Source organism: Heptranchias perlo, chromosome 44 (assembly GCF_035084215.1).
Source record: "Heptranchias perlo isolate sHepPer1 chromosome 44, sHepPer1.hap1, whole genome shotgun sequence".
Taxonomy (NCBI): Eukaryota; Metazoa; Chordata; class Chondrichthyes; order Hexanchiformes; family Hexanchidae; genus Heptranchias; species Heptranchias perlo.
In genome coordinates this window covers 2,617,936-2,631,135 of record NC_090368.1, presented here as the reverse complement: position 1 = coordinate 2,631,135, position 13,200 = coordinate 2,617,936, and the positions used below count along the sequence as shown (strand labels likewise).

General features: G+C 52.3%; 1 protein-coding gene across 1 annotated transcript in view; it reads right to left on the bottom strand.

Moving 5' to 3' along the window:
• Positions 1-13,200, bottom strand: part of LOC137306591 (thrombospondin type-1 domain-containing protein 4-like) — a 68,469-nt gene that overhangs the window by 19,823 nt on the left and 35,446 nt on the right. The window contains 2 exon segments of the mRNA XM_067975886.1: positions 658-862; positions 1,562-1,698. Coding sequence (XP_067831987.1) covers positions 658-862; positions 1,562-1,698 — 342 coding nt within the window.

Sequence of the window (13,200 nt, the reverse complement as noted above, 5' to 3'; positions counted from 1 at the left end):
AATGAAGGCCAACATACCATTTGCCTTCCTAACTACTTGCTGCACCTGCATGTTTGCTTTCAGTGACTGGTGTACAAGGACACCCAGGTCTCGTTGTACATCAACATTCCCCAATCTATCACCATTTAAATAATACTTGGCCTTTCTGGTTTTCCTTCCGAAGTGGATAACTTCACATTTATCCACATTATACTGCATCTGCCATGTATCTGCCCACTCACTCAACTTGTCTAAATCGCCCTGAAGCCCATGCAACAGCTGCCCCCCGCTTGTTGAGTTGGTGAGGGCGCAGTCCGGTGCTAACAGTAACCTCCAAAAGGGAATTGGATAAATACTTGAAAAAGGAAAAATTGCAGGGCTATGGGGAAAGAGCAGGGGGGGGGGGGGGGGAATGGGACTAATTGGATAGCTCTTTCAAAGGGCCGGCATAGGCACGATGGGCCGAATGGCCTCCTTCCGTGCTGCGCGATTCCGTGATAGGTCATCGAACGCTCCCGGAATGGTTCACTGCCCTTCCGATCCCATTCCGCAACCTCCCCCTCCCGCGGGAGGGCAGTGAACCATTCCGGGAGCGTTCGATGACCTATCACGGAACGTTATCGCGCGGACGCCGGCTGGGCGCGTCCCCCCCACCGGCCGAGGGAAAGGGGCGCTCACCCAGGTAGTTCCGACTCCTGGCCATCTCGGTCACGTTGATTTTCGTCGCCCCGGTCGGGATCTCGATGATCTTGTGGTAGCCGACGTTGACCTGGGAATCCTCGAACGTCCCGAACACCAGCTCGCAGCTGGAGCCGTCTCCGCCGCATTCCCCGCACTTGTCCGGCCGTGAGCCGGATCCCAGCGTCCCATCGCAGCCAGGAGCCTGAGGGGGGGGGGGGGGAGGGAGGGGCAACAGGAGAGTGAGAAAAGAGGAGGCAGCAAGGCAAAAACAACAACAACTTGCATTTATATAGCGCCTTTAAAGTAAAACGTCCCGAGGCGCTTCACAGGAGCGATTATCAAACAAAATTTTGACACCGAGCCACATAAGGAGATATTAGGACAGGTGACCAAAAGCTTGGTCAAAGAGGTAGGTTTTAAGGAGCGTCTTAAAGGAGGAGAGAGAGGCGGAGAGGTTTAGGGAGGGAATTCCAGAGCTCAGGGTCCAGGCGGCTGAAGGCACGGCCGCCAATGGTGGAGCGATGGAAATCGGGGATGCGCAAGAGGCCAGAATTGGAGGAGCGCAGAGATCTCGGAGTGTTGTAGAGGCTGGAGGAGGTTACAGAGATAGGGAGGGGGGCGAGGGCCATGGTGGGATTTGAACAGGAGGATGGAGAATTTTAATATCAAAATGATTTAGAAAAAAACGGCAGCAACCAGGAGCAAGAGTTACCTTCGAAACCCATCGTTTGGGTTCACTCTCCCTCCCCATATGATGGTTAAACAGATTATTGGTCATGGCACCTGGTTACCATTTTTACCAGCTAGTTAACATTGAGATCACTATAACTGGTATTCCGGCCAGAGCTGGAATGAGGGCCAAAGGGTGGGAGAGGGAGAGGGAGAGAGTGAGGGGACTCACCAGGCAGCTTCCACCCACACACACGTCAGTGGAGTTGGCCTCACAAGGTGTTCCGTCCGAGACCCTGTCTGCCTGACGGACGTAGAATCGGTAACCCGTGGGTCGACAGTTCAACTCGCATCGCTGATCCTTCCGCACTGAAACAGAGAGAGAGAGAGAGAGACATCGTAACTCGTTCAATGGAGGCCCTGTATAAAAGGGGTCCCCGATAGTGAGACTCTGTATAAAAGGGGTCCCCGATAGTGAGACTCTGTATAAAAGGGGTCCCCTACAGTGAGACTCTGTATAAAAGGGGTCCCCGATAGTGAGACTCTGTATAAAAGGGGACCCTGATAGTGAGACTCTGTATAAAAGGGGACCCTGATAGTGAGACTCTGTATAAAAGGGGACCCTGATAGTGAGACTCTGTACAAAAGGGGTCCCCGATAGTGAGACACTGTACAAAAGGGGTCCCCGATAGTGAGACTCTGTATAAAAGGGGTCCCCGATAGTGAGACTCTGTATAAAAGGGGTCCCTGATAGTGAGACTCTGTATAAAAGGGGTCCCCGATAGTGAGACTCTGTATAAAAGGGGTCCCTGATAGTGAGACTCTGTATAAAAGGGGTCCCTGATAGTGAGACTCTGTATAAAAGGGGTCCCTGATAGTGAGACTCTGTATAAAAGGGGTCCCTGATAGTGGGACTCTGTATAAAAGGGGTCCCTGATAGTGAGACTCTGTATAAAAGGGGTCCCTGATAGTGGGACTCTGTATAAAAGGGGTCCCCGATAGTGACAGACTGTATGAAATCTGTGACAATGTAACGTGACTCTGTGCTGACTACAGGGTAATGACACAGAGCGTTTACTGACTAATATTTGACCGAGTACAGCAGCTTGCTGCAAACTGCTCCACTCAGAGCAGACCGAACAAAAGGATCACACATCCGTGACCATTTTCCCGCTTGTCTGCTAAAAATGGTTTGCTTGTTTGTCAGAACAGTGCGAGACACTGTCACACTGACACACACGCTCAAAGTGTTTCGTCCAGCTGTGTAACCGTTCCAAATAATAATATCCGACTCCACCACACAACTCTGTATTAGTATCAGCTTAGCTCAATCTGTAACACTCCCTCTCCCCGCTGAGTTATAGCAGGCCGGTGGGTTCAAACCCCACTCCAGAGACTTGAGCACACACTCCCAGTGCCAGTACTGAGGGAGTGCTGCACTGTCAGAGGTGCCGTCTTTCGGATGAGACGTCAAACTGTCTGCCCCTCTCAGGTGGATGTAAAAGATCCCACGGCCACTATTTCGAAGAAGAGCAGGGGGGGGGAGTTCTCCTCAGTGTCCCGGGGCCAATATTTATCCTTCAACCAACATCACTAAAACAGATGATCTGGGTCATTATCACATTGCTGTGTGTGGGATCTTGCTGTGCTTCCTACATTACAACACTTCAATAAAAGTACTTAATCGGCTGTGATGCGCTTTGTGACGTCCTGAGGACTTGAAAGACGCGATAGAAATGCGAGTTCTTTCTTCTTAGGATGCTGAAGGCATGGCCATCAATGGGGGGGGGCGAAGGAGGGTGGGGGGAGAATGTACAAGGGGCTGAATTTAGAGCAGTGGGAGAGTTTGGTAACAGGGCTTGTCGGGCTGGAGGAGGTTACAGAGATAGGGAGGGGGGAGGCCGTGAAGGGATTTAAACACGAGGATGGCAATTTTAAACTTGAACCTGCTTCATGGCACCCTTGCCTCGCCGGAGTGTCTGCACAGTGCTTCACATAACCAACGTGAGGTGCAGTGAAACTGCGGAGGCCATTCTGGGGCAGCAAAGTCCCACGAAACCACGCGAGCCTTCACCCGCTCGGGCTGGGGTTGCCAACTCTCGTGGGACGGATTCCTGGAGGTTTCATCACATGGCCTCCCGCCTTCTACTGCCCCGCGCCCCCCACACTCCCGCTATTGGTCGCCCGACACGCCCATCCTCGCAGAGCCCCGCCCATCCACGGCCAATCAGAAAGCAAACAGACTCTGTTATCCGATTCGACGATTCTTCACCATCAGTCAAACAGCCTCTCTTTCCCCCATCTCCCATTTTTTTTATATAACCAACAAACAAAACTGTTCAAAGAAAATGCAAAAAACAAACACAATTTTTTTTTTAAAAGCCCCTGGGTTGTTTGCAGCAGTTGTCCTGAAGATCAACCTTCAATTCCTGGAGACTCCAGGACAATCCTGGAGGGTTGGCGACTGTTAACTAAGCCACTGGGTGGGTCGAAGGAGGATTGGCCCTTTTCTTTCTCCCCCCCCCCCCTCGGTTTAATCGTCCACAGATGCCTGACTGACTCACCAGATTGATGTCCTCTCACTGACACATAATAATCAGTGCGGGAAAAGAAATATATATATATATTTATGCATATGGCAAGACTACAATCTCTGGCCCTCCCAGCTGCGCTCAGCTCGCAGAACTTGGCAGGGAGATTGTGAGAAAAAATTTGCGAGATGGTATTTGTATAAAATCCTCCAATGGCCGCAATCTTCAGCCTTCAAACAAACTACGCCAGGTGGTGCTGTTCTGCCTTACGTGGCCCGCTGCCAGAGGAATGGTCACTACACCAACTACCAATTGGTGTGGTCACAAAACCACTTGGCGGTGTTGGGAATTCGAGGTTCTGCTACCGTCGTTCAGCGGGTAGCTCTCGCTCTCTCGCCTCAGGATCAGAAGGTCGTGGGTTCGAGTCCCCACCCCAGAGACTTGAGCCCCGTAATCCGAGCCGACGCTCCCCGGTGCCAGTACTGAGGGAGCGCTGCACTGTCGGAGGTGCCGCCTTTCGGATGAGACGTTAAACCGAGGGCCCCGTCTGCCCCTCTCGGGTGGGCGCGGAAGATCCCACGGCCGTTAATGGAAGAGGAGCAGGGGGAGTTCTCCCCGGTGTCCTTGCATTTCTATCGCGCCTTTCATGACCTCAGGACGTCCCAAAGCGCTTTACAGTAAATTATGTATTTTTTTTTGACCCCTTGTAATGTAGGAAACGTGGCAGCCAATTTGCGCACAGCAGGATCCCACAAACAGATAATGAGATAAATGACCAGATAATCTGTTTTAGTGGTGTTGGTTGAGGGATAAATATTGGCCCGGGACATCGGGGAGAACTCCCCCCTGCTCTGATTCCAATAGTGGCCGTGGGATCTTTTACATCCACCTGAGAGGGGCAGATGGGGCCTCGGTTCAACGTCTCATCCGAAAGACGGCTCCTTCGACAGTGCAGCGCTCCCTCAGTGCTGGCACCGGGAGTGTCGGCCTGGATTATATGCTCGAGTCTCTGGAGTGGGGGCTCGAACCCACGACCTTCTGACTCTGAGCCATGGGAAGGGAGAGTCAGGCCTCACTGGGACCTTGTGTCTTCCAACAACCAACTACAAGGGCCAATAGCAGCAGCCTCAGACATCCCCCCTCCATATTAGTGACTCTCTTATATTTATGACCCCCTAGTTCTGGTCTCCCCCACAAGTGGAAACATCTTCTCTACGTCTACCCTATCGAACCCCTTCATAATTTTAAAGACCTCTATCAGGTCACCCCTCAGCCTTCTCTTGTCTAGAGAAAAGAGTCCCAGCCTGTTCAGTCTTTCCTAATAGATATAATCTCTCAGTTCTGTAAATCTTTTTTGCACTTTCTCCAGTGCCTCGATATCTTTTCTTTTAAAAAAAAAATATGGAGACCGGAACCGTTCACTGTGCGGTCTAACCAATCTTCGATACAAGTTTAACATAACTTCTGTGCTTTTCAATTCTGTCCCTCTAGAAATTAATTAAGCAAGAAAACCCACCATTCAAATTGTGCGGTGTTGGAAAGCAGGACTGTTTTGAGAATAAGCTTCAGACAGGGGTCGTTAAGCACCGAGGAAATCAGACCTTTATCATTAAAGGGGCAATTGTATTTCACAAGAGTAAAAGGTATTGCCAAACAAAAAGTCCCTTCAAGTGACTGTATCCAGTGATGGAATACAAGCCCCTCAAGTTAAAGGGAAGGGGGACCTTTCTGACCCTTAAGGTTGATGGCAGGGGGGTGGTTAATTGAGATGAATGCACCTCCCCTTTAAGGTAGCCTGCCCTCTTATTCCCAGCTTGCAGATCTCAACGTGAAGCTCATCAAACAAAAAGGGACGCTCATGGCGTCTCCCACATGCCCAGCTGGGTCCAGATGTGCACATCTGGGGCAAGGGAGCATCTCAACAGAGCGTTCCCAGGGGGACGAGCCATCTGATGCTAGACCGTGACCCGAAAAGGTCGAGGGGGGGGGGGTTGGGATGGGGGAGGGGTCCCAAATCACCGCTGGCCGTCAGCCGTAGGTCGCTGCGACCCAGTGGCTTCCTCTCCCGCCCCCTGACCTCTGACCCCAGCGTCCCCGGGGAGCGGGGGGCGAAGGAGGTTTTTTTTTTGATGTGGTTTCATGTTGCCTCTCGCGACCTGCTTCAAAGGCATGCGGGAGGGACTGTCGAACAGACTGGGCCAGTATCTTTACTGCAATTTATATTCTCTCTCTCTCTCTCTCTCTCTCAAAAAAAAAAACAGATTACGTCTTTAAACAAAAATTGCCACGGCAAAATGAAATAAGAACTGAAGCGATGCAACATCTGGACTAGAAACATCTGCTGCAAAAACTTAGGCTGGGACATCTGGAGCCAGAAGTTTCCGTTTGTGCCACTGTCACTCTGAACTGCAGCTTCCACAAGGAACACTTTGCGGGCCATCCCACAACACGTCACCAGAGCGATTATCAAACACAAATCTGACACCGAGCCACATCAGGAGATATTAGGACAGGTGACCAAAAGCTCGGTCAAAGAGGGAGGTTTTAAGGAGCGTCTTAAAAGGAGGAGAGAGAGAGGCGGAGAGGTTTAGGGAGGGAATTCCAGAGCTTAGGGCCCGGGCGGCTGAAGGCACGGCCGCCAATGGCGGGGGTGATGAAAATGGGGGCTGTGCAAGAGGCCAGAATTGGTGGAATGTAGAGAGACCTCGGAGGGTTGTAGGGCTGGAGGAGGTTACGGAGAGAGAGGGAGAAGGGGCGAGGGCCATGGAGGGATTTGAACACAAGGATGAGAATTTTAAAATTGAGGCCTTCCCGGACCGGGAGCCAATGTAGGTCAGTGAGCACAGGGGGTGATGGGAGCACAGGACGTGGTGCGAGTTAGGATACGGGGGCAGCAGAGTTTTGGATGAGCTCAATTTACGGGGAAGCCGGCCAGGGGAGTCAGTGTCTGTGGGACCCGTACCCCAGTGAGAGTCAGTGTCTGTGGAACCCGTACCCCAGTGAGAGTCAGTGTCTGTGGAACCCGTACCCCAGTGAGAGTCAGTGTCTGTGGGACCCGTACCCCAGTGAGAGTCAATGTCTGTGGAACCCGTACCCCAGTGAGAGTCAGTGTCTGTGGGACCCGTACCCCAGTGAGAGTCAGTGTCTGTGGGACCCGTACCCCAGTGAGAGTCAGTGTCTGTGGGACCCGTACCCCAGTGAGAGTCAGTGTCTGTGGGGCCCGTGCCCCAGTGAGAGTCAGTGTCTGTGGGACCCGTACCCCAGTGAGAGTCAGTGTCTGTGGGACCCGTACCCCAGTGAGAGTCAGTGACTGTGGGACCCGTACCCCAGTGAGAGTCAGTGTCTGTGGGACCCGTACCCCAGTGAGAGTCAGTGTCTGTGGGACCCGTACCCCAGTGAGAGTCAGTGTCTGTGGGACCCGTACCCCAGTGAGAGTCAATGTCTGTGGAACCCGTACCCCAGTAAGAGTCAGTGTCTGTGGGACCTGTACCCCAGTGAGAGTCAATGTCTGTGGAACCCGTACCCCAGTGAGAGTCAGTGTCTGTGGGACCCGTACCCCAGTGAGAGTCGGTGTCTGTGGGACCTGTACCCCAGTGAGAGTCAATGTCTGTGGGACCTGTACCCCAGTGAGGGTCAGTGTCTGTGGGACCCGTACCCCAGTGAGAGTCGGTGTCTGTGGAACCCGTACCCCAGTGAGAGTCAGTGTCTGTGGAACCCGTACCCCAGTGAGAGTCAGTGTCTGTGGGACCCGTACCCCAGTGAGAGTCAGTGTCTGTGGGACCCGTACCCCAGTGAGAGTCAGTGTCTGTGGAACCCGTACCCCAGTGAGAGTTAGTGACCTCTTGAGAGGAGCAGGAGAAAAAAAAGGAAGACCTTAGTCTCCGGGCAAAATCAGACGAGTACTGCACAGACCGAGTGCTCTTGTGACCTGCTCTACCCCCACCCCCCAAATCCTCCCTCACCCCGAAGGAGCGCACTCACTGCAGTATGGACTTCGACTGTCCTCCAGTACCTCACCCAATTGGCCATTCTGCTCCGCCTGTCAGTCCAGACGGCGCCTGGTGGCGGGGTATTCGACTGTGGGAGGCATCGCCGGCAAGCTTGATCCCGTCCTCACCCGCCGCCCTCTGTGCGTGCGCGTCAGCGAGCGAGAGCGCGCGCGCCTCCCAGTGGGAGCCGCCAGGCAACGATGGGGAGCTGGCTCATTTCCCCCCTTCAACCCACCCCCAATCTTTACTCCAAGGGGCACTGAGGTCAAAGTTCCCCCACCGCCATTCCAGGTAGCTAACTCAGCACAGATTGGCCGCACCTCGAGCCAGCAGAGGAGCCTGTAAACAAATCTGTATTGTTCTCTCGACCTCTCCCAGTTGAAATGATTCCAATGTTCTTGGATACTGCGCTTGGTTTAAAAATATTCTTTTTCTTCAGTTTATTTTTACGTTTCCTTTTTTGCCCTGGTTTCCTTGTCAGTCTCCCGTCATGAACATGTCTGACGCCAACTGTGTCCTCTGGGAATTGGGCTGAGGCCTCAGTTGGGTTCACGTTCCCTGTGTGAGACTCTCCAAAGGCTTTGTTACGTTAATGCACCACGACAGGTAGATGTGTGCGTACGTACGGTTATGTCACTGGACTAATAATCCAGAGAACGCAAGTTCAAATCCCACCCTGGCACTTTTGAGAATTTGAATTCAGTCGTAAAAATCAGTAAAAGTGACCGTGAAGCTGTCAGATTGTTCAAAAAACCCCAACTGATTTCACTAATGTCCCTTTAGGGAAGGAAACCTGCCGTCCTTCCCCGGTCTGGGCCTATATGTGACTCCAGTCCCCACACCAACATGGTTGACTCTTCGCTGCCCTCTGAAGTGGTCTAGCAAACCACTTGGTCAGGGCAACTGGGGGCGGGGCAGTACTGAGGGAGTGCTGCACTGTCAGAGGTGCCGCCTTTTGGATGAGATGTTAAACCGAGGCCCCGTCTGCCCCTCTCAGGTGGACGTAAAAGATCCCACGGCCACTATTGGAATCAGAGCAGAGGAGTTCTCCCCGGTGTCCTGGGCTAATATTTATCTCTCAACCAGTATCACTAAAACAGATTATCTGGTCATTTATCACATTGCTGTTTGTGGGATCTTGCTGTGCGACAATTGTCTGCTGCATTTCCTTCATTACAACAGTGACCGCACTTAAAAAAAGTACTTCATTGGCTGTAAAGCGGTTTGGGACGTCCCGAGATGGTGAGAGGGGCTATAGAAATGTAAGTTTTTTTTTTTAAAAACGAGTCCAGTGTCCTGACCTCACTTATTTTTTTCCTGGCATCTTGTTCTATCTGCTTCCTGGCGTCTGTGCTGCATATTCCCTTTGTAACCCTGGACCGAACGTCTCTCTCTGGGGAGGGACGCAGGATGTCCATCTCCTGGGAACTGGCGGCAGCCTCTCTCCACGGGAGACAGACGGCCTGACCGTCCGATCGCACTGCGATCAGGGCTCCCGGTCACCCGACAGACCTGGGGACACTGCGCTGAGGAGATGGTCAACTTCGGCGGGGCGGGGGGGGTAAATCCCACCCCCCCACAAACCACGAGCTCCCAGTCAAAGGGAGAGGAGGTCGGAGATATCGTCTCGATGGTATTGTACCCCCATCTCCGACCCGCACTCCCTCTGAGCACGACACTCGGAGGAGGCTCGCGATTCAATCAATTTATCCGCCTTGTTTACATTTTCGCCTCTCCTCTCCTGAAGGTGATGACTTGCATTGGGTTGCGCCTCGGAATAAAGCTCCCTGCCATCAACGTACCTCAGTCCCAACCTCAGGTCTGTGCCCGATCCTGCTCCAGCACCCGTCCTTGGCATCTCTCGAAGCAAGATTGCTCATTTGGCACCTAATCCAGGGCATTTTTGTTGAATGAACAGCTGACGCCCAGGGACCGGAGCTGGGACCGTCAAAGTCATTCTGCCCAGGACCCTTAGGGACAGCAGGGAACGGAGACCACTGGCTGGATTAGAACCCAGGCCCGAGAGGCGAAAGGACAGGGCCTTACCCGCTGCTCCATTCAGCCTCCCTAATCAAAAAGCCCCCCCACCACCGGAGAAGCCCCTCACCCCCACTCCCCATTGTGACGATAAGCCGCGTGAACCTGGAGCCTCGCACCTTTCACATCTCAGCTGGCACGGTAAGTGAAACTACAAATAGCTTTAGTGCCACCTGGGGAGGGGGTTAACCAGAGCCCTGCTTCTGATTATCCAGTGATCCCGGCTGGAAAGACCGTGCATACAAGTGTGAGTGCACATGTGTATATTTGCATGTGTATATGTGTGTGCATGCCTGTATGTTTGTGTGTGCTTGTCTGTGCGCCTGTGTACAATCGGTGAAGGTGCAAGGATCAGACGTGCCGCCTCCCAGAGTTGAATAGCCAACTGCCACCCACTCGCACACCGGGAGAATGGACACTTGGGCCAGTGCCCCAGTGAGACTCAGCACCTTTGCAGGGAGTGGGGCAGGAAGATCCTGTAGTTTTCAAATAATTGCCCTAAATTTAAACTAAAATAAAAAAACACTTTTAAGGCGGGAGGGGAAAAGGGCATTTTTCCCAGAGACATTCCCGAGCCCAGCGCTCCTTTTCCATGAATTCAGAGATTATTTGTTAACATATCTTTACCTTGGAACACAGGTCTCTCAGACTTGGAATAGTCTCAGCTTCCCCTCCATGCCTGCAACACAGAAATTCCCCTTCCTCCCTGATGCAAGAGCTGGCATCATGAAAACACATGGCCTTAATATCTAACTTCAATAAAAACATTTTCTTTAAGTCATTGCTGTGGCTGGGAACAAGCGAGTCCATTCATCGGCCAGTGACTGATGGGAGGCAGCTGCATAGGGCGGAACTGTACTGGAATATAACTCGCAGGCAACAGAGGGGCACACGGGGTGGAAGGAAAAGGGGGGGGGGGGAGAGAAGATAGACAGAGGAGAGGGGGGAGAAGGGGAGAGGGAGGGAGAGAGAGAAGGGGAGAGGGGGAAGATGGACAGAGGAGAGGGGGGAAAAGGGGAGAGGGAGGGAGAGAGAGAGAGAGAGAGAGAGAAGGGGAGAGGGGGAAGATAGACAGAGGAGAGGGGGGAGGGGGGGGAGAGGGAGGGAGAGAGAGAGAGAAGGGGAGAGGGGGAAGATAGACAGAGGAGAGGGGGGAGAAGGGGAGAGGGAGGGAGAGAGAGAAGGGGAGAGGGAGGGAGAGAGAGAAGGGGAGAGGGGGAAGATAGACAGAGGAGAGGGGGGAGAGGGAGGGAGAGAGAGAGAGAAGTGGAGAGGGGGAAGATAGACAGAGGAGAGGGGGAGAGGGAGGGAGAGAGAGAGAAGGGGAGAGGGGGAAGATAGACAGAGGAGAGGGGGGAGAGGGAGGGAGAGAGATAAGGGGAGAGGGGGAAGATAGACAGAGGAGAGGGGGGAGAGGGAGGGAGAGAGATAAGGGGAGAGGGGGAAGATAGACAGAGGAGAGGGGGAGAGGGAGGGAGAGAGAGAGAAGGGGAGAGGGGGAAGATAGACAGAGGAGAGGGGGAGAGGGAGGGAGAGAGAGAGAAGGGGAGAGGGGGAAGATAGACAGAGGAGAGGGGGGAGAGGGAGGGAGAGAGAGAGAAGGGAAGAGGGGGAAGATAGACAGAGGAGATGGGGGAGAAGGGGAGAGGGAGGGAGAGAGAGAGAAGGGGAGAGGGGGAAGATAGACAGAGGAGAGGGGGGAGAGGGAGGGAGAGAGAGAGAAGGGGAGAGGGGGAAGATAGACAGAGGAGAGGGGGGAGAAGAGGAGAGGGGGGAGAAGGGGAGAGGGAGGGAGAGAGACAGAGGAGAGGGGGGAGAATCATAGAATCATAGAAGTTACAACATGGAAACAGGCCCTTCGGCCCAACATGTCCATGTCGCCCAGTTTATACCACTAAGCTAGTCCCAATTGCCTGCACTTGGCCCATATCCCTCGATACCCATCTTCCCCATGTAACTGTCCAAATGCTTTTTAAAAGACAAAATTGTACCCGCCTCTACTACTGCCTCTGGCAGCTCGTTCCAGACACTCACCACCCTTTGAGTGAAAAAATTGCCCCTCTGGATCCTTTTGTATCTCTCCCCTCTCACCTTAAATCTGTGCCCCCTCGTTATAGACTCCCCTACCTTTGGGAAAAGATTTTGACTATCGACCTTATCTATGCCCCTCATTATTTTATAGACTTCTATAAGATCACCCCTTAACCTCCTACTCTCCAGGGAATAAAGTCCCAGTCTGTCTAACCTCTCCCTGTAAGTCAAACCATCAAGTCCCGGTAGCATCCTAGTAAATCTTTTCTGCACTCTTTCTAGTTTAATAATATCCTTTCTATAATAGGGTGACCAGAACTGTACACAGTACTCCAAGTGTGGCCTCACCAATGCCCTGTACAACTTCAACAAGACATCCCAACTCCTGCATTCAATGTTCTGACCAATGAAACCAAGCATGCTGAATGCCTTCTTCACCACCCTATCCACCTGTGACTCCACTTTCAAGGAGCTATGAATCTGTACTCCTAGATCTCTTTGTTCTATAACTCTCCCCAACGCCCTACCATTAACGGAGTAGGTCCTGGCCCGATTCGATCTACCAAAATGCATCACCTCACATTTATCTAAATTAAACTCCATCTGCCATTCATCGGCCCACTGGCCCAATTTATCAAGATCCCGTTGCAATCCTAGATAACCTTCTTCACTGTCCACAATGCCACCAATCTTGGTGTCATCTGCAAACTTACTAACCATGCCTCCTAAATTCTCATCCAAATCATTAATATAAATAACAAATAACAGCGGACCCAGCACCGATCCCTGAGGCACACCGCTGGACACAGGCATCCAGTTTGAAAAACAACCCTCGACAACCACCCTCTGTCTTCTGTCGTCAAGCCAATTTTGTATCCAATTGGCTACCTCACCTTGGATCCCATGAGATTTAACCTTATGTAACAACCTACCATGCGGTACCTTGTCAAATGCTTTGCTGAAGTCCATGTAGACCACGTCTACTGCACAGCCCTCATCTATCTTCTTGGTTACCCCTTCAAAAAACTCAATCAAATTCGTGAGACATGATTTTCCTCTCACAAAACCATGCTGACTGTTCCTAATTAGTCCCTGCCTCTCCAAATGCCTGTAGATTCTGTCCCTCAGAATACCCTCTAACAACTTACCCACTACAGATGTCAGGCTCACTGGTCTGTAGTTCCCAGGCTTTTCCCTGCCGCCCTTCTTAAACAAAGGCACAACATTTGCTACCCTCCAATCTTCAGGCACCTCACCTGTAGCGGTGGATGATTCAAATATCT